Genomic DNA, 20,962 nt, shown 5'->3' with positions numbered 1-20,962 from the left:
TGGAGTCTCAATCACTATATATTTATTAATTAACTTAAGAGTAAATATTATCTATGTTTTACTAAAGATATAATAAAATATCAAATCACCAATTATTCAGCAAGAATAAATCTCTTTATTTTAAAACTTCCTTTAAAACACTTGAAATAGAAATTTTATGAAAACTTGAAAGAAGTTAAGATGTAAAGAATGAACTTCTAAATCATTTTCCTTCTGTCCTAGAAATATCTTTCCTAGAGAGAAAAAAAAGTCATTCTCTCCTAGTCAACCGTGTAGACAGGAGGACAATGTGGGAAGACACTAAATCCTATCATCCCCAATCTTTTATAACTCTAGTTATAACTTTTTCATTGTAAGTGACCTCTTCTCATTACATATCAGGGTACTTTAATCTATATGAATAAAAATATAAATTTATAAAAGTCTTCCAAATGAAATTTGGAGTAATTTTTAAATAAAATATTACTCAAAAATATTTTTCCCAAAATACAAGTAAATATATAAATTTCTTCTCCTTGTTCAAATTCTACTTGTATAACAACAATAACTCCATAATTCCCAGCTGAAAAAAGTCAGGAAGGATTGCACTTTAAAATAGACATTCTAAAACTACCATTACTGTGATTCAATTCTAAGCACTCTATTGATTCATTTTGAGATTTCAAATAACATTTTAAAAGTTTTTAATTAAAAAAGTATAATTATTTTAATTTGAGAAATACTAATAGGCAGGAAGACTTAAAAGTAATTCTTTTTTAATTAAATTTATTGAGGTGGCATTGGTTAACACAATTATATAGGTTTCAAATGTACAATTCAATAATATATTCAATCTGTATATTGCATTGTGAGTTTACCATCCAAAGTCAAATCTCCTTCTGTCACCACATATTTGAACTCCTTTAAAGCACAAAAGTAAATGACTGGATTCACCTAGGTTTAAGTATTTCTACTGTAACATTATCTAAATGGGATTTTTTCTCATGAGACTTCTTTGATTCAGCCTCTCTTGATTACACATTAGGAGCTTTTAACTGTCTCTGTTAGGTTCATAAACTCCCTGAAATTATTTGAAAAATTATGGGATTATATGTTTTTGGGCTACAAAGATCACTTTTGGGAAATCTGTGCCTGAAATTCACAAGCTTTAACATCTGAAATGTTAAGCATCATAAAGCCTCACATGCTTATGTATGTTATACCTATAAACTTTTACTACTCCCCCATTGATAAGATATAAGAAGAAAAAGGATGACATGGATTGTCAATAATATTTATACTTCATTGCTCTTTAATATATTTCTAAATATGAATAGAGTGGCTTTTAAATCATCAGCTTAAAAACTCTAAGACAGAAATACAAATTGAAAGGTCACTATAACTTTACTTTTAAACTGGAAATATGAGAAACAGGTCCACATCACATGAAAGAGCTTAAGAACTACAAATAATAGTAGTCATAACAATACCTCCTATACAGTAAAAAGGATGAAGGCTAGCATTTTTCTGCAAATATATTTATTACATATCCTAGAACTTGTTATGTGCTGACATAATTATATGAGATTTATAGCCAGTCATGTCACATAAGAAATGATAAAAAGAACTGAGAATATTTATTCTGAAGGAGAAAAGAATCTCAGTAAATATGAACAGCCTTCAAATATCTCATGAAGGAAAGAGGAACAATTTATTTTGAGGAAAACTGGGACCAGTGCATATAATTTACAAGGAAACAAATGTCAACTCAATGAAATGGCTGATTTATAAAGAAATATGCACCCATATACCACCAAGAAAGAGTTGTAGAACACTTATTACAAATGCTTTCTTTACCTCGACCTAATTGAAAGAAATTCAATTACCACTTACTAAGTAGCCTGGAGCACATTTAACTTTAAACATCATCTCTACACAGTATTCATCATTTATTAAATAAAGCAATACTCCTTTACCCAAACATTCTTTTCTAAGTGTCTAGCAACATAAAGCAAAGAAGAAAATATTGACTCTCAGACCATACTGACTATATAAAAATATTATTCAGAGCAAATTTTAAAAAGGCAAATACTGTTTTAATAGGTCACTCAAAAAAAATCTCAAATCCTGGCTTCTCTCAACAGTATAAACAAGTTAATACTGATCACATTTAAGTACACTGAACTTCATTACCTCTGAGTTAGCATAATCTGCTTGTAACTTTTTGCACTCATCTTTGAGTTTTTCAGATTCTCTCTCACGTTCCAAAGTCATGTTATCCATTAGTGTTTGAACTTGGACCAGTTCTTTCTTTAACACAGCAACATCTTCTATACCAGGTCTCTGAAGCTGTGAAGCAACATGATGTTCATTAAAAATTACAGTGAAAAACTAAAATAATATATATTTTTAAATGGTTTCACTACAAAGAAATAAAAATGAAAATGATCTTTAATATCAATTATTAAACTTCAAATATCAAACACTGATTTCTTCCCCCAACAAGCCTCTCTTCATGATACTCTATCTGATACTTAACAGTATTACCATTCAAGGTACGAAATAGCAAATTCACAATTATCCATAGTGCTTTCTATGCTTTCCTTTCCTTCATGAACTACACCCATTGGTCATAATAATCACTTGATAAATGGTACACTCCTTCCTTTTCTATCTTAGGAGACTGGTAATAAAAATGAAGAAGGAGCAGATGTAATTAAGTATAATCAGTGTTTGTTCCAGATTGAATGTAATTGATTCATTTATTCGTTTATTTATTGGATACTAAATAAAGGACAGAAATGAGTCAAAGATAGACCCAAGGTTGTTAAGCTTGGGGAGGTTTACAGTACCAATGACAGAAAATGGAGGAAAATGATGACTTAATGTTATACTTGTTGAATTCGAAATGAAAGTTATAAATGCAATCAGAAGTATCCTAAGGTGTAAAGGAAAGTCAGGATCAGAGATGCATATATGGAAACTACTATTAAGACAGAAGATATTAAGATAGAAATAAAAATGTAAAGGTAATAAATTATGTTATCATAAAATTCTATTTTTATCTTAAAAATCATGTATGGTATATACAAAGGTAGTAGAACTGCAGGGAATTTTTTATTTCTTTCATTTGACTCAAGCTATATTTAAAAAATTTTTTCATCAGAGTATGTATTTCATTTTATAAAGGTACACGTTCTAATAAATGGTTTGCAAATTACCAGTTCAGTCTTCAGATCTTGAATTAGAATTGCCTCTTTGTTTAATTCTTCTGTCAGATGTGTCACTTTTTGTTCAGAAGCTTCTCGAAGACTCCTTTCTTCATCATATTTTGACTTTATATCTAATTAAAGATATATATATATATTAGTTTCATGACATTAAAAACAATTTTATAACTGTAAACTGTAGTGCATATCTGTATATCAATTCAAAGTCACATTCCTTAGATAACCATAAACATATTCCTGTACACTGTAGTACATATCTGTACATCAATTCAAAGTCACATTCTTTAGATAATCTCAAACATATATAATAAAAGTATACTTCTGATTACATTAAATAAACAATATAATCAAATGCTTTTATCTATATAAATTCTACTACATACCTTATTTATATAGACAAAATGTAAAATTTTACCTAAAAGTATATAGTTAAAAAAATAATAATATATGTAACTGATAGTATAACAAAATATTAAATCCATACAAGTATTTAATATCTTCAATATGTTACTTGTTAAACTTTAAGATACCCCAAAAGAAAATTCATTTTTTCTAAAAATAAGGAATTCTAGAAAAAATTAGTCCCTTGAAGAGGTAGGAGGACAAACAGAATAATTTATATAGCAATTCTGCTATTAAATTCCAGTAATCACCACCATATTCTATAACAAATGCTTTATCACTAAAATACAATGTGTATTTCTAGGATGTATAATGGCAAAAAGGTAATGAGACTGATGCATTAGCTAAAAATTCTTATTGAATTTACCTGCAATTTCCGTGGCAAGTTGGGCTGCTTTCTGTTCGAATAAGTCTTTCATTTGCTTAATATTAAAATTTTCTGTTTGAGCTTCTTCTAACTGTTGTTCCAAAGACTGTAGTTCTACAAAAAATACAGTATTTATTCAAAAACAATGTTAATTTCATTTGCTAAATTGTTATTACTTATATCATAATCATTGCAGTAGTAAAGACAATTGACATGTCTACTGCCAATTACAAGTAGAGTATCTTCACATTTCAAGAATTTAGCATTTCTGCTTCATTGAAGAAACACGTCATAATTGACAACATGTAAAATAAATGAAAGGAATATTTAACATCACATTCAAATAATCTATAAACATTTATCTTAAAAATTCTTTTAATTTCATACTTCACAGTGATTTTCCTATTATATCTATCAACTGACCAAAAAGGAATATATACTGCTTCTCTCCCAAAATTCAATATAATGTGAAATAAAATTAGAAACGGTTAAAGAACAATCAAGGTCTTAAAATAATTAAAACATGTGGTCAATTTCTAATACTTCATTCTCATAAAGAGATTTCAGAAGGCAACTAACCTCTAAATATAATTTTTGTTATTCATTGAGCATTCTTCCAGTTAAAGTCAGTTACAAAGATACTAGTTTCATCATTTGATTTCAAGAGAAAAACAGTATATCATTTCTTGATATAGATTTAACTTTTAATTAAGCAAATATATTAATGTAACTTTCCAGAAGTTTATTTATAACTTCAGAATATAATGAACTAAGAAAATACTAAGATTTTAATAAAATTATTACACTATAAAGTTCACAGGTAACAAGCACTGTAAACTTCAAATATGATTGTTATCTTCACTATTTTAGAGCCATAAAGTATAACCACAAAACAAAATTCATATACCAGGCATAAGAGAAAAAGAAAGAAAAAAGTTAAAAGGACGGATGAGATAGAGAACAAGAAAAATGAAAAAAAAAATCTGCTTTTAGTAAAGTTACCTGCTGATGAATCTACCACCAATCCATCAGGTTTAGGCTCCTCAATGAAAACAAAAGATATAAATAAATGCATTAAGTGAAAAATCCAATGCTGTTATAATTGCCAATGTTAACAAAGTCTCTGAAAGCTACATTCTGTCAGATTTTGATGAAAATTAAGTTTTGTCCTGCTCACATTCTTCCAGGTCTCTAAGGTAACACTAAGCAGACTGGTATAATAATTTGACTGCAGCTCACTAGTTCTAAGAATGTTTTTATATTAACATATAAGAAATAACTGTGTGTCATGTAATAAATAGCATCTTAAATTCCATAAATTCAGTAACAAATATAAATTATTACACTTATAAACATAGATTCTAGACACTTAAGTCAGCAGGCAACATTCAATCCTATAATATTTGAAAATTTATATAAGGTAAATATGTCATGGAACTACTACTACTAAAAAATTGGCTTTAAAACCATAAATTTTTAATTCAAGATCATAAATCATCTTTAAAAGAAGCAGAAATAAAGAATATATCTCATAAGGCTTAATTTATCACACGCATTAGGAACAAAATAATAAACTGCCTTGTCATTGTTTTCATATTCTAAAGAATTATATACATCTGATAGAGTTTAATGAAGCACTTCATAGTACAACTTTTTATTTTTCTAAACATTGGATTTTGACATATTGATTGCCAAGAATTGTCAATATTTCAAATGCATTTTCTCCCAAAGGTAAATCTTCCAACAAGTCCATTTACACACCTTGCACTGAGGAGAATTTATTTAACTTATTAAATGTGAAATAGTCATCTCAAATGCAGTAAGCAATTTCCTCTGTTTTCAGGTACAGAGAATAATATAGCCCATGTGTGACTTATTAATGACATCTATGTAAAAGATGAGTAAATAATCTGTAAGTATTTTAGATTACTAAAAACCTCTTTAATACAATCTCAGTTATAGAAGCTGAGTAGTAATAAGACTGATAACTTGTTATCCATTTATTTGTTTTTGCCTTTTCTAGTCCAAATGACAATTTTTGGTGAAAAGTCTAAAAGGCAAAAAGACTGACTGAGAGTCATAATGTTCTAAGATAATATGGAAAGGGATCACTAATTACTTGATAAAAATATTATAACTATTATTGAAGGGTATTCAATTTATTCTTACAAAGGAAAACTATATATGGATTTGGTAAAATTCATTATTCTACTATTATTTATGCAATTTATTTAATTTTAGTATAAATGTCAATATGTTTATACTAAAAATCATAATTGACTAAGATATTCACCTAGAAAATACACTAAACTATAATCAAAGATATCAAAAGAATCTTACTCAGAGATAACCACTTTGATACCAAAGTAATTTTCTTGTTTTTCCTATGTACTATTTTATGTAAAGTCATATAGTACATATATGTCTTGTATGTGTACGCATATATATGGCTATTTTTATAGTTTCTTAAAACCTAACATTGTTAACACAACAGTTTTCCCATGTTTTCAAACAACTTTCCCTATAACAGTTAATAATAGTTCTTTCCCTGCAAATGGACATTTTAGTCATTTCCAACTTGTCACAACCACAAATGCTTTGAAGAGTTTCACTATTGTTCGAACCTATATTTTGTAACTATTAGGTACATTGTAGCCTACTATAAAAAAAAAAACAGTCCACAGGTAATCGATTTTTAATGGAGTACCTTCGAGAAGTTATATCTCAGGTTCCCATATATTTGTTTGCACTCATTAGGAACAATAGATATATACTGTGGGCTATTAAACACAGGAAACAAATCAATAAGTTACTTGTATCAGGCTACCTGCTTACAAGAAAAGTGTTATGTTTAATTTTCGAAATTAAAACAAACAACTAACAGACACACTTCAAGTACTTAAAAACAATTACTTGCTGCTGAAGCCCTTGAAATTTTTCTAATTCTTTCTTTAATTCTTCTGAGTACCATTTTTCTTCCTAAAGGAAAAAAAAAAGATTTTTAATTAGCAAATTTAGAATATTACCTGATACACTGAAGATAAACAAATATAGTCATTTTTATCCTTACCTTAAGTGAAGCCTGTAGGTCTTGGACCTCCTGTCTAAGTAGTGTTATATCATCTCTAAACATATATGGGGGGAGAGGGAGAAAATTAATAGTTAATGTTCTTTAATTAACGATTTTGTCTCTTAACAAATCATGGTTAGTGACTATGTTAGGTAGCTAGTCAGACATGAGCAATGGGGGAAACAAAGGACTAGGGGCTCAACCTAGAGACCACTCAAAGAACATCCCTTTGGTAGTTAGAGAATCCCTTCTGAATCCCCAGAGACAAAGAATAGGAGGGTCACAGTCTTACCTGGCCTAATCTAGCTACAGACACCTGCACAGAAGGTCATTATAATACTGTTTATGCCGGGAATTTCATGAATCTAATTATAACAGACTGTATTCTGAGTAAGCACATGCTCACTAGGCAAAGTGATATAGCAGCCAGGTGTCAATCAAATGCTCTCACTTGCCAACCACCTAGAAATGCCTTTGGAATCATCCCATCACAGCCCAAATATAAGGCAAACATTCCCACTTCTGGGCCCTTTTTGCCCTTCTGGGCTCTGTTTTTTGTGGTCCTCCTTTTTGCCCCTTTCTTTTTGCCCTCAGTGTTGTTATGGTTGATATTATAGCACTCCGTTGAAGCTCTCATAGCTGTGACCATGTGCCTTCTTGGGGCACTGTCTTTCGAAAATATACTTTTAATAAAACTATTAAATCTCAATGACGTGTGATTCTTCACTGCAGTCATTTGAGGAAGAAACAAGGGAAAATGCTAACTACACATCTGTGCCATAGTTATCCACCTCTCTCCCCGCTACCATTGGGGTGACACCAAATTCCAATCAGCCCAAATGCTGACAACTATATATTAATATTCTAATTTTCTCAATTTAAAAAAATAAAAACTGTAGATTTTATGTATAGTGGCATATATACAAAAACCGTAGAAAAATAATTTTATTCTTAAAGCTCGTTGTTTGTAAGTGGAAAAATACTTTATCATGGAAATAATGATATAACTGACTGTCAAGTGGCTGAGCCAGCAACAAACTAGCTTACATTAATCTACTAACAATAAGCATCAATAGTTTCCTTCTGCAGTTAGCATAAAATCTAAACTCATTAACGAGGACTATAAAATCTGCATCATCTAGTCCCCCGCCTTATAATTCTCCCCCTCATTCGCTTAGCTCTAATAACATTGGCTTCTTTCTGTTCCTTGAGTCTGACATATTATTTCCTGTCAGAACCTTCTCACATTCTGTTTCCCTCACCAAAGAATCAGTATGACGAAGAATGATTAGCAGGAGACCATTGTAGGTTCTAATGAGGAAAGATTCCATGATAAAAGAGTTTGGGGATTATTCTCCTGGATGTTAGGAATATATCTTCCCTGGTTGGATTGTAAGTAGCAAAAACGAAGACAAATACAAAAGCAAAGGCAAAAAGAAAAAAGAAAAAAAAAAAGGACTCGCCTTCTTCCACGTCAATACAAATGCCTACCATGGTAGAAGACACAGGAACTGAAACGAGTTAATTAGAAATACTCAAATGAATTGATTCTAGTAAAAGGGAATAGGAGAACAGGATAATTTCTAATAACGGAAAAGACAGTCCACATCACAAGCATTATTAGCAAGGTAAAAGATAATAGAACATATTTTTGGGAAAATTATTCTCTGGGATAAGGGCAGAGGTAGAGAATAAAAGAACAGAGTCAGTTTTATCTGTGAAATAGGATTAATAGTAGAAAAGGAAAGAAAATGTCAACTAACAGAATGTAAGAGATGGAGAAATAAGTCCTCTACCTTTTATAGCCATTCATATGTAAAGAATTTGTTCATTATTCAACAGACATTAGTTGTCTATGCCAGACTCTCAAGATGTTCAAGTGTGGATATGTTTTAAGTTTTCTCTACTGTTTATTAATCTTCTCATTCTATATATAAACTAAAATGATAAAGTAAGTAATTAATAACAATATAGTTAAATGGCTCATGTAAAATGTAATGAAATTCCAAAGAAGATAATTCCAATTCAACTCTAATTTGGTGGGCTCAGTTGATCCAATTAATCTTTTTTAAAGTGCCATTCCAATAGATTTGTGAAAGTAATTTGCCTACAGTAGAAAACCTTTTGAAATGCATAACATATCAAAACAACCTAGGGTATTTATGAAAGTCAACTGGCAACTTCTATAAAAATTTTAATAAAAACTTTGTCCAAAATTTCCACTTGTAGAAATTTACCTTACGGATACACTCAAACATGTGCAAATGATACATCCATCAGGATATATATCACATCATTGTAATTGTAAAACACTGGAAATATCCTAAATGCTCATCAATAGGAGAATGATAAAATTCTATTCTTTCATTAAAAAAAATGAAATAGTTTTATCTGCACTGATGTGAAACAACCAGTCTGAGATACTCCAAGGTGTAAAGAAATGTTTCCCCCCATCTTCTTTCTGAGATACCCAACAACATAAAAGCATCAGATTTTAAGGCTACAAGTAAAATTTTAGCCTAGAGACACAAGACCAAAGAAACTCCATTCATACAGAAATGTAGCTTTCAGTTAAGTGTTATAAAGATCTAAGTACCTCAATAAAAAATAAATAGTAATAATAATAATCACTTTTTATGACCCAGGGCTGGGCAAACTTCTAATTACTCAATATCTGCTCTTATCCTGTAAATGACCTTCCTCCCCTCGAAACCCCAAGGTACCTTACCTCATTCTTCAGCTTGAATATCATATATCTCATTTTTACTTTTCTGTCTTTGAACCCCTCATGCATGTGGGGTCTCTGACTCTCTCATGTATGTGGGATTCCCATAAGTACATATGTAATTAAATTTGGTTATTTTCTCTTGCTATTCCATCTCATGCCAATTTAATTATTAGACTAACTCAAAGAACCTAGGAAGATAAAGGATAATTTCTTCTTCTGACATAATAAGAAATGAAAATAAGTCAAGTTACTCTTGGCCTTTGAAGGAGCAGATTCGGAATGGTATGGCAGAAGCCAGGCCTCAGTGAGCTAAACATTAAATGAAAAGAAGCAAAAACAAGGATAAACTATGGAGGATTTTATGTTGAAAGTCCAATATATTGGACACTGTCTAATTAATAGCTGATAAAGCAACTCTGTTAAATTGATATTAAATATAAAAAACATTTATAATGTGCTTTAAGTACATATTTTATATCTATTTCCTAACAAATGACAAAAAAAATTATACCACAAATTATTAATTCACACATAAAAATACTGAGGAGCATTTATAGTCAGGTAACAGGAAAGATTCATATTTCCCAAAAGCACTGTTTTTTCCCACATATTTTAGTAAGTTAAAACAGTCATATTTTATAGTTCTACATTATCTATCAACCACAGTTATGTAATCATAATGATTTTTATATGGTGTTCTTTATGTTATAGCAGATTAACCAAAAGACTTTTTTTTAAAGAAAAGCATGAAAAAAATTACAAGTAGAATGAAATCAAATTTTCTTCCTTAGTGGGGTTCTAAAACAAGAGTTCTTACTAATAGCAAAAGAAAAACAAAGTTATATTGTGACTGCTGTTTTAAATAATTATATTTTAGTTTAATTTAATTCTTAAAATGGTCAGGCAAAATTGTCAAGAAGCAGAATGTGTATGTGTGCTTATTGTTATATTCTGATTATAAAAAAATTTTTTTAATAATTATTAAATTGTAATTCTTGGCTAAATTCATTATTTTAACAACTTACTATAAAATTATAAAATCTTCTAAACAGAGCATATCATCTTTTATTAAACAGAATATGCTAAATATAATTTAAGCTTTTGATAACTCACAATCTTCATTAAAAACATAACTTCTGGACCGTGTTGTAGATGCTGGTATAGATAGTTGCTGGTCAAGGACAGAATAGGTTATAACAATAAAGGAAGAAAGCATGCTAAAGGAGAACAGATTTAAATTAAATGATGTAAAAATGCTATTGTTTTTACAAACTAATTTTTCACGATTAAACAATGATATTACATATTCATAACAATATTACACTTCAAAACTATTATACTGTACCGCTTCAGAGCAAGATTAGCCTCTCCTCCATGACTTGAATCATTACCAGCATCATGAACTGCCTGGTAGTGTATGAAAAGTTCATCAGCAGATCCAAGGGATTTCATACACTGGGGACATATGAAACCCTATAGAAAAAGGTAGAGAAAGCTTTCAAAATAATATTTAATACAGCAAAATAATTCTTTTAAAATACATTTTTAAATATATTATTTTTAAATATATATATTATAATATATAGTCAAGTGTCTTATTCAAAGAATGATGCCATCAAGTAAATTACAATTTATGGTATTAATCCCACATTCTGGTATTGTACAAAGGTTCATCATTGTCTCTTCTGGTTGGAGATTACAAAATATAAAGAAAGCCCTTATAACTATCTTTTAGGTTGAATAAATTAATGGTTACAGTATATAATTCTAATCTGAGAAGTTAATTCGAAACTAGAAGACTAGTCGAGAATATTTGCCATCATGTCCTCCCTCTCTCTAAATATTTCATTAGTAATTTCAGTTCCATAGGAATAATAACAAAAAAAAAATTAAGAACGTGAAACATTCTAATCACTGAAGAAAAAGGTAATGTAGTATATAACTTATAATTACCACAGAGTATCTATCTACAACAGCTGAGAAACGAATTTCCTTGCTAACCTAAGATTAACATTGCAAAAGCTTAAAATTAATATAGTCCCATAAAATTTAAAAAATGTTTAAATAATCCCAGAATCATTATATGGTTATAGCATACACAGTCCTGCATGACTATTCTCTCTTGACATCTCACACTCTATATACAACATGCTCCAACAATACTAACGTACCTGTGTTTCCCTAAACACACCCTGGTATCTCACACTTCTGTGCCCTTGCATATACTGCTTTTTCCTCCAGCACTATTCTCATTAGCTCATCAAGTTTCCACATTCACTATAATACACAACACATTGAAGCTTTTCATCTGTTTCCTTAATGACTAATGTAGAATTTTGAACATACTACATATTTTCTACATTGTATATTTATTTAATGAAATATGAATGAAACTGGCAGCGAAGAATTTGGTAAAATAAACGAACAAATAAAAAAGACATTTAATAATGTGCAGATTATCAAATCTTCCAAGGAATGATTGAGCTAAGTAATAATATTCTGAACATGTAAAAACTAAAAGTAAATAAAAATTCTGCTTCTTTGTTGGGTTCTATGCAAATAGTGTATCCTCATTTAACATTTATACACATTATGTGGCATAGTCAAGGCTCACTGAGTATTGGGGATCTGTAGACATACATTACCAGATAACACTATAACACAAGTCTATGTAAAAAACTTTAGGAACACAGAAGAGGTATCCAGCTCTGCCTGTGGCAGCAGTTAATGTTTTACAAAAAATAAACAAATGTGCATACATATTATGCTTTACAAAAATATATATAAATACACATACATACATATATAATGTACACCAGACACTGGAATTAGGTACTAAAGAATGAATACGTAGTTTCTTGTGAGAAGGAAAAAAAAAAGGCATTCTAAGTAAATGGTGGAATATGAATAAAGGTTCGGGAAGAGGCATGAAACACAGCCATGCTGTATTTGGGAAACAAAGATATGTTCTGATTAGAACCAGAGTGAAGGGCAGAGGAACAACAGGTGAGTAAATGCAATGATCTCGTATGAAATTCCTGAAATGAGCAAAGACAGTACTACTGAGGGTGTGCTTTTGGACACCAGAATAATGCCGTTAGGCTCCAGAGATATTTGGTACACAGCATTGTCTTCTGAATGAATGAACGCCCCCAGTCTGTGAGTTAATCTAGTGGTATTATGCTCTCTTTCATCAAAACCATCTCTTATTTACCATCATGTTTCATATTGTCTCTACGTTACGCTTAATTTGGCATTCTTATTTCTTCTGCCCAGTAACGGTTTTCCATAACAGTTGACATGCCTTTAGTGCAACAGCACATGAAGCCCTGTAACATTCAACATGTCATGTCTCTTTTGTGTTTCAACTTCTGCGAGTGCAGAGAAGGCAAATTATAGAGCATTTCTCAGAGAAGCCCACATCCTGATGACACTATTTAATCTTTACAACTCTGGCTTTTGACAATTGTCTCTGCTTCCAAGTCATGGTTCTTCCAAGTTTTGATGCCAGAAGCTAATGATCACATTAAGATGTACCACACCTTCTTAAAACTTCTAAATATTACTAGATTAATAGTCTAGAAAGAACTGGTTCATTTCTCAAGAAAAATTTGAAAACTTCAGTATATTTTAAAATATATTTAATTATAAAAATATTTCCTAAGTGAATTTTCCATGTGAATAGAGCTTGCATGTTTAAATAAAACTCTAATTTTGAGATATTACTGATAAAAGTAAATCTTTCTAAAATACATATACTTCCTTACCTTCTTAAATGAATGGTATTAAACCTTTGCTTGATGTCTCAGATATAAAAATATTAATCATTGATTTGGGTGTCATTCACTCTATTAATTTGGGCAAGCCTCTTTAATTCCTATACTCATATTTTATAATTTTTCCTACACCCTATTTTCTCTTTCAACAATGATTTCTAAAAATTATTTGCATGCTATTTCTAGCAATGCTAGCCTTCTATGGGTAGAAAGGGTAGATTAAGGAAAAGTTCATTAAAACCACATCACTCATTTAAAATAAAAGTAAAATAAGTTCAGAATGAGTGCCTGACTGATGTTCCATGAACAGAGTGCATGATCTTCAGGTCAGGGACTTTGTGATACTAATTCTGGACATTAAGTGACTCCACCTCTATTTCTGAACAATCTCAAGGAAATTGAGGTTGCTAGAGAGAGAATGTCTGCAAAAGTTTTGTAAGCAAACAATAAAACACTAAGAACAACCAGCTACAATTATTTCCCTTAATCATTCCAAATTTCTCACCAACTTCCCCCCCTCAAAAAAAAACTAACTCCACCCTCCCACATATACATAGTTTACTTAAGATTAAAAATAATAAATTGCTTATTATTAAATTTCAATTATCTGTAATCCTTCCTCAAATCCACTACAGCTAAGAACTTCCTTTACCTTGATACTTATGGCATCCCTGTTGTACCGAATATCCTTTGAATTAAAAGGACAGTGACAGGTAAGTGAGATGGTCACTTTTGATTTTGGCTAACTGATAAAGCAGAAGAGTTGACCCATATGTTCCGGAAGGAAGACAACTGGTAAAATGCAAAGCAGAGTTCCAAGAACCTTTCATGCCTCTATCTTTGCTGGTACTGCTCCAGCTAATTTAGCTGCTGTCCTCTTATATGCACCATTTTCCCCATCACCCTAGAGAATGTCTGCTTTCACTGTTCCCCAGTGAAGTTTTTCCAGAGTTCCCCTCAAGCTGAATTAGCCATTGTATGCTTTGCAAACAAAATCTATCATAGAAACTTCCTGGGGGTAGAAATCATATCTTACTTATCTTTTTAACTCCTTTACCTACCAAAATACCTGGCAACTAAGAGGTACTCTGTTAATATGTTAATTAAGTAAATGTTTGCTGAAATGTTTCCTTATATACAAAATTATCTAACAGAAAAATGTCTGATTTTTTTGTCTTTCCTAGTACAAAAAGTTTCATTCTTTTGTAAGATTTGTAAAAGTAGCAAAGGAAAAGCTGTTCCCTACCACCACCACCCCCTAGAGTACTGTAGTGATTTTCAAAGAAAAGAGATACATCAGGATCACCTGAGCAACTTTTTCCAGCCTTAACACTGGCAACACTTCCCCTTACTGGGATCCTACGCCTAGCCTTAGGTCTGCACTATCCCCACGTACTACTGAGAAACATTAGAGTGATCCATCTTTAATAATGAATGCATGCCATTCTGTCACTTCCCTCAGGTCTGGGTAGTCAAAATGAAGATTGAGACTGGTAGATTCAGTTCTAATGCTGTATATTTTCCCAAATAAAAACAGTAACAGTTCACATGTAAAGTCCTCTATGTAAGAGTAAAGCATTTTAATGCATTCGTAAAACATAACCTATGTAATAAAGAACTTACAAACACTGAAATAAAATATCATTCACATGTCAAACTTTATGACAAAATTTACGCAGAAATATTAACTTAAACTTTTATATTTATTTAGAGTCACAAAAAGACAGCTGCAAACAGCAAGAGAAACCAAGCCAGCTTCCCAAGAGCTTCTTTCCTTATTGAACTTTCTTTAAAGCATGCATAATTAAAGCAATCCATATTCCCTTGTAGCATAAAGGTTAAGCAACACCAAGGCAAAGAAAAACAAAGTTATTTTGAGCAACCCATAACCAAGCTGCTAAAACAAAATATACAGGACCCACAGTAACACTGGAGTCATTAAGAAGTTCCTGTCCTCTTGTTTCATTTTCAGCGTGCACTTTCTGGTAATGCTCCGACAAATCAATAGCAGTTATACATCTTTTCATACATAATGGACAGATGAAACCCTGTGAAATAACAACTTTTAGGAGGATATACATAAAGTTATTTATAAAACAAATACAGACAATGAAAATAGACACAACAGAAAAATAATTATTGTATCACTTTTTAAGATATGTAAAGGAAATTTTCAGATAGTAAGTGTACAAAAGGTAAAAAAGATCTACTCAAAGTTAGGACTTCTAAAATGAGTTGTCATGCTGTAAATTCCCATTGCTTCATTTTTTCTTAAATTATAGTAACCAGTTGCTGTAGTTGAATTATTATTATTGTTGTTGATCGCACTTTATCCTTACCTATCTAAGAACTATTATTAGCAATTTAGCTTTTATTTTAGACCCAGAAATGACTAGTAGGTATAAAAAGTACTCATGTGATATAATATTCTAAATTTCTTATAATGAAATCAATTTTTAGTCTTCACCATATTCTGCTAGCCTGAGATTCCATTCTTGCCCACACCTGTAATCCCAAGTAGGTGACCCTTCTACTCTTCCAAGCCAAATAATATCATTTTAAAACAACCTCCTAAATTACCTATACCTAACAATATCTGTATTTTAAAATGAGGGCTGTTACAGTGATCTATGCTTTGAGCTTCTATCAGATAGGAGTAGTAGAAGGCAAGTTAATAAAGGAATTAACAGTATCAGGGGAAAAGTGAACAAAATGAAGACAGTGGTGAAGGAAAATAGGATATAAAAGTTATAATGTCATGAATTCTGGTGTCAAAAATAGATGTGGATTTCACTCTTAACCAATGCTGGCTATATGAGCTTAAGGAAATCACTTTACTTGCTAAATGTCAGTTTTCTCATTTATAAAATGGGCTTGATATTAGCACCTATTCTAGAGTTACTGTGTAATACATAAAATGCTTAGTACAGTGCCTGGCACATTGTGAGTATTCACCAATAACAACTGTCATTAAATGTATGGTTAGAAAGGAAAAAAAACAAAGCCTGGAAATGTTGAAAGACTAAAAGAAATTATAGAAAATGAAAACCTGTAATACTCAGCAAGGCCAAAGTTAAGTAGTAAAAATATGATAAACTTTTTGAAAGGATAGACAGTTATGGTAAGAAATGAGAGATATGATTTTAATATTTCAGGTAAAATTATTCTGCCTCATAATAAGGTAGAAAAGTTCCTGCCATGGCTTGAGTAGCCAGAAAAGACGTAGTAAAGACTTTTTGCATTGATAATATTAAGAACTGGGAGGCTAAGATGCTCCCTGAGTCGCTAATGTCACTTACAACAATAGCAAGGAAGGAAAAAAAGATGCAAATAATGTTCCAAAGTAGGAGGCGAGGCAGGGTAGCATTTAAGAGGAAGGACTGGGCTTGAATCGTGGATTCACGCTACTCTTAGTAGCTTTTATGACCTTCAGTTTCCTCATCTGTTAAGTGAAAGAACAATAACAGCGACTTCATATACGTCTCATGTGAATTAAATGAGATAATACATATGAAGTGCTTATCATAGCACCTAGTGCAAAGAAAACACTCAAAAAATGTTGGCTGTTGTTAATATCATTATTCCTTTTGTTAACAACTCTTAAAGTAGATTAGCCAGGGGATGAAAGTGAGGAACATGAATTCAATTTTTTTTTAATGATAAAAGAGATATCTTTCAGGAAACCATAGTTCCCAAGTGCTATGACTGCAGAATAATACTTCTTTAAAAGAAGGTATCATTGCATAGTTTTGCTACAACAGCTTTATGCCTTTCATTTTACTCTGGTTTCTTCACTATAAGTTTCCACATAAAATCATTTGATTGTTTATTCAAAAAGTATTTACTGAGTGTGATTACTGTGCTCTATGGTGCTGAGAATAAACATACATATGAACCTACTGGTTCTGTTTCTCTTCAGAGAACCCTAATACACCACCCTCTCAAAAAAAAATTGTTGAATAAATAAACAAATTCAGCAAAATTGTAAAATAAAAGATAGGCATACAAAAGTCAATTGTACATCTACATCACGGAAACAAATGGAAAAAAAATTAGAAGAAATACCATTTACACTAGCATGGAAAACAAAAATTACCAAGAAATAAATTTAATAAAAGATATATAAGACATCTGCATTGAAAAGTACAAAACATGACTGAGTGAAATTAAAGAAATAGAATTATATCGTGTGCAAGGATTATAAGACTCAGTATGAAGATGGCTTCTCTCCCCAAAATTATTCTGTAGATTATATATAATCCTAGTCAAAAATTTTAGTAGAACTTTTCTCAAATTTATATAGAAGTACAAGAAGCCTATAATATAATAAAAACAAATTAGAAAAGAACAATAAAATTGGAAGACTTAAACTATCTGATTTCAAGACATTATGAAACTATAGTAATTAAGACAGTATTGACATAAGTATACAAATATAAATAAAAATCAGTGAAACAGAATAAAGAACACTGAAATACAGCCACACATATAAGGTCAAGTGATTTCTCACAAAAGTGAAAATGTAATTCAATGGGAAAAGGTAACATTTTCGATAAACTGTTCTAAAACAACTACATAGAAAAACGTGGTTTCCATATTCATGTGGGAAAAAATGAATCTCAACCACCACCTCATATACACAAGAATTTTAAATAAATCAGAGACTTGAAAACATAAGAGAAAGTCTTTGTAATCTTGGGGTAAGCAAAAAAATTCATAGACAAACCCAAAAAGCATTAACTATAAAAGAAAAGGCTGACAAATTAGACCTCCCTGAAATTAAAAACTTCTTCTCTTTGAAAATGCCATTAACAAAATGAAAAGCAAGCCACGAACTGAGAGAAAATATCTACATCACATATATCTGATGATGGTGTAAGGCTTAAAATTAAGGCCCATTATTATATGCTGCCTTGACACCTGGTAAAACTGGAAGGTTTCAAATGGCCTAATTGCAAGTTTTCCTCCCCACTCCACAACAGCAGATAAAGTCCTCAGTCAAACAACCCTCCTTTTCACAGGAAACAAGCACAGGGCCTGCTTATCCTTGAGTAGTGGGTTTCAGTTCCCCACCAGTCTATGGAATTATTCAGACAAGCTAGTCACATCCTCCTGTCACAACCATGCGGCACCTCATCCTCTTGACATTATAAAGCCTGCCTCTCCCAGCCCCTGTTGTTCATTTTGTTCTCAAGTGCAATCCTCATGTGGTCCTGCATGACATGTAATGTACTTCTTCCCTAGACTGTGAGCATATGTGACTAATAAACTGCCCTTGATCTCATCTGTCCAGAGCTGGACTAATTTTGTGTTCAGTCATCCCCATAACCCTCACCAGTGGAATGAATAGGAGGTAATCACAATACTGACAAAGAACTTGTACCAAAAAAAAGATAAAGAACTCATATAATTCAACAATAAAAAGACAAATAATTCCAACTTCTTAAATAGGCAGATTTTCAGTTCCAGGCAAAATGGAATAGATGCACTGTTCCCTATTCCTCCTTCTAAGTAAAGCTAAAATCCCTAGACATTATATGTGAAACAAACATCAGAAGACTGTGAAAGGTAAAGAGAAGAAGGCAGACAAGCTAAAGATTTCTGGACCCAAAGACTGACACAGTAGTGAGTAGTGAGTACTCTGGGTTTTATTTTTGTCTCATATATTCCATACTAGGTGCTGGAGAACCTAGCAACCTGGAAACTTCAATGGGTACTTACGAAAAAAGCCCAAAGAAAATGCTGCTCTCTCTAGCCAAAGGACTAGGAAAATGAAAATTGGATTTGGCATTATTTAGGTCATTAATACATAGTTTCAGTGGGTACTAAGAATGGAAGCCAGATTGGAAAGCAATAAAGAGTGAACAAAGACATTTGCTCCTGACAATACAGTACGCTAAATAGTCTGAACAACTGTCCTAATATCAACTAACTGATATAAAACATCACTTATTACATTATGTATTATACATATTATACATTTGTTATGAACTGAATATTTGTGTACCCCAAAATTCATATGTAAATATATGAATTTTGATAGTATTAGGAAGTGGGCCCTTTGGGAGATAATTAGTCCATTAGGATGCAGCCCTCATGAATGGGATTAGTGCCCTTGTAAAAGAGACCCAAGTGCTCTCCCACCCCTCTGCCATGTGAGACAGTCATCTATGAACCAAAGAACCAAAAAGCAAGCCTTCACCAGACACAGAATCTTCTGGAGCCTTAGTCTTGGACTTCCCAGACTCCAAAACTGTGAGAAATAAATGTCTATTGTCTGAGCCTCTCAGTCTATTGTACTTTTGCTGTAATAACCCCTACTGACTAAGACATTATATATGTGTGTGTTTTATATATGTGTTTTATATTTTACATAATAAAATATAAATATAATAAATAAATATATAATATAATATATAAATATATAATAAATTATATATAAATATAATAAAAAATATAAAACATGATATAAATGAGCACCAAAGCAAACTATTGCTTTATTTCTATTTCTTTAAAGTCTTGGAGACCATGATATTTCAAATTCCATTTAGAAGGCAGCAAAGGGTACAACATTAAAACCTAGACTTTGTTTAAAGTGGGAAGCCAGCCTCAGAGTAATAAGGAAACAAACCTAAGAAAGAAACTATTAATATAGAGCCTGAGAGCGGAACTGAGAGGAATTGAGATATTGAGAGAAGGAGGGAGAGAGGGACAAAGAGAGGGAGGGAATGAGGGAGGGCGAAAGAAGGAGAGAGGGAGGAAAGGAGGAGAGGGAGAGAGAGAGGAAAGAGGAAGGAGAGTGAGAGGGGAGAGAGAGGGGAAATAGAGACAGACAGAGAGAGAAAGAGAGAGAGAGAGACCGACCAAGACTTTGACAAGTCTGTATCCTAGCACTGGACACATGGAAAAACAATTCCCCAAGAATTCATAATAGTCAATCACCCAAAATTAGGTTAGTACTTAAAAGTTATATTATTGTGTAGTCTGAAGAATTTCAAGCACAGAACTTAATTTAAGGGAGTCCTAGGTTAATGGTACCTCTAGAGTAGTATTTATATCTGATGGAAATAGTTCATGACATAGGCAGAAACTTAAGTGGCAGGAGGGAAAAAGGATACATTGAGAATATGAGAGAGAATGGAATCCAAAGAACACAAGAAAGGGTTAAAATGTGATAGGAAAAGTAACTTAAATTATTAAAGTAAGAAAGAGAACACTGGTGTAAGAATAGCTTTGGTGACAAAACGAGAATATTCATCTAATGGTTCCTATTTTCTCAATGAAATAGAAGGTGACGGAGGGAAGCTGAGAACAGGATAGGACACACGAGAGATCTGAGGATAGAGGAGGGAGTACAACTATCTCTGAGAGCAGGAAAATGACCCTAATAAGAAAATATAGCAGGATTAT

The 20,962-nt window shown here is 31.7% G+C and overlaps 1 protein-coding gene across 2 annotated transcripts in view; it reads right to left on the bottom strand.

Annotated features, from left to right (window-relative positions):
- Positions 1-20,962, bottom strand: part of EEA1 (early endosome antigen 1) — a 108,038-nt gene that overhangs the window by 64,628 nt on the left and 22,448 nt on the right. Inside the window, exons 3-10 of one of the 2 annotated variants that reach the window (XM_036237973.1) lie at positions 15,475-15,600; positions 11,122-11,249; positions 7,049-7,103; positions 6,892-6,957; positions 4,981-5,020; positions 3,979-4,092; positions 3,201-3,322; positions 2,173-2,328 (exon numbers count right to left, since the gene is read on the bottom strand). In XM_036237973.1, the coding sequence (XP_036093866.1) occupies positions 2,173-2,328; positions 3,201-3,322; positions 3,979-4,092; positions 4,981-5,020; positions 6,892-6,957; positions 7,049-7,103; positions 11,122-11,249; positions 15,475-15,600 (807 nt within the window). The remainder of the gene's footprint in view (positions 1-2,172; positions 2,329-3,200; positions 3,323-3,978; positions 4,093-4,980; positions 5,021-6,891; positions 6,958-7,048; positions 7,104-11,121; positions 11,250-15,474; positions 15,601-20,962) is intronic. The other variant, XM_016147649.2, reaches the window with a different exon arrangement.

Source organism: Rousettus aegyptiacus, unplaced genomic scaffold (genome assembly GCF_014176215.1).
Source record: "Rousettus aegyptiacus isolate mRouAeg1 unplaced genomic scaffold, mRouAeg1.p scaffold_m13_p_2, whole genome shotgun sequence".
NCBI classification, from domain to species: domain Eukaryota; kingdom Metazoa; phylum Chordata; class Mammalia; order Chiroptera; family Pteropodidae; genus Rousettus; species Rousettus aegyptiacus.
This window is presented reverse-complemented; position numbering and strand designations above follow the sequence as displayed.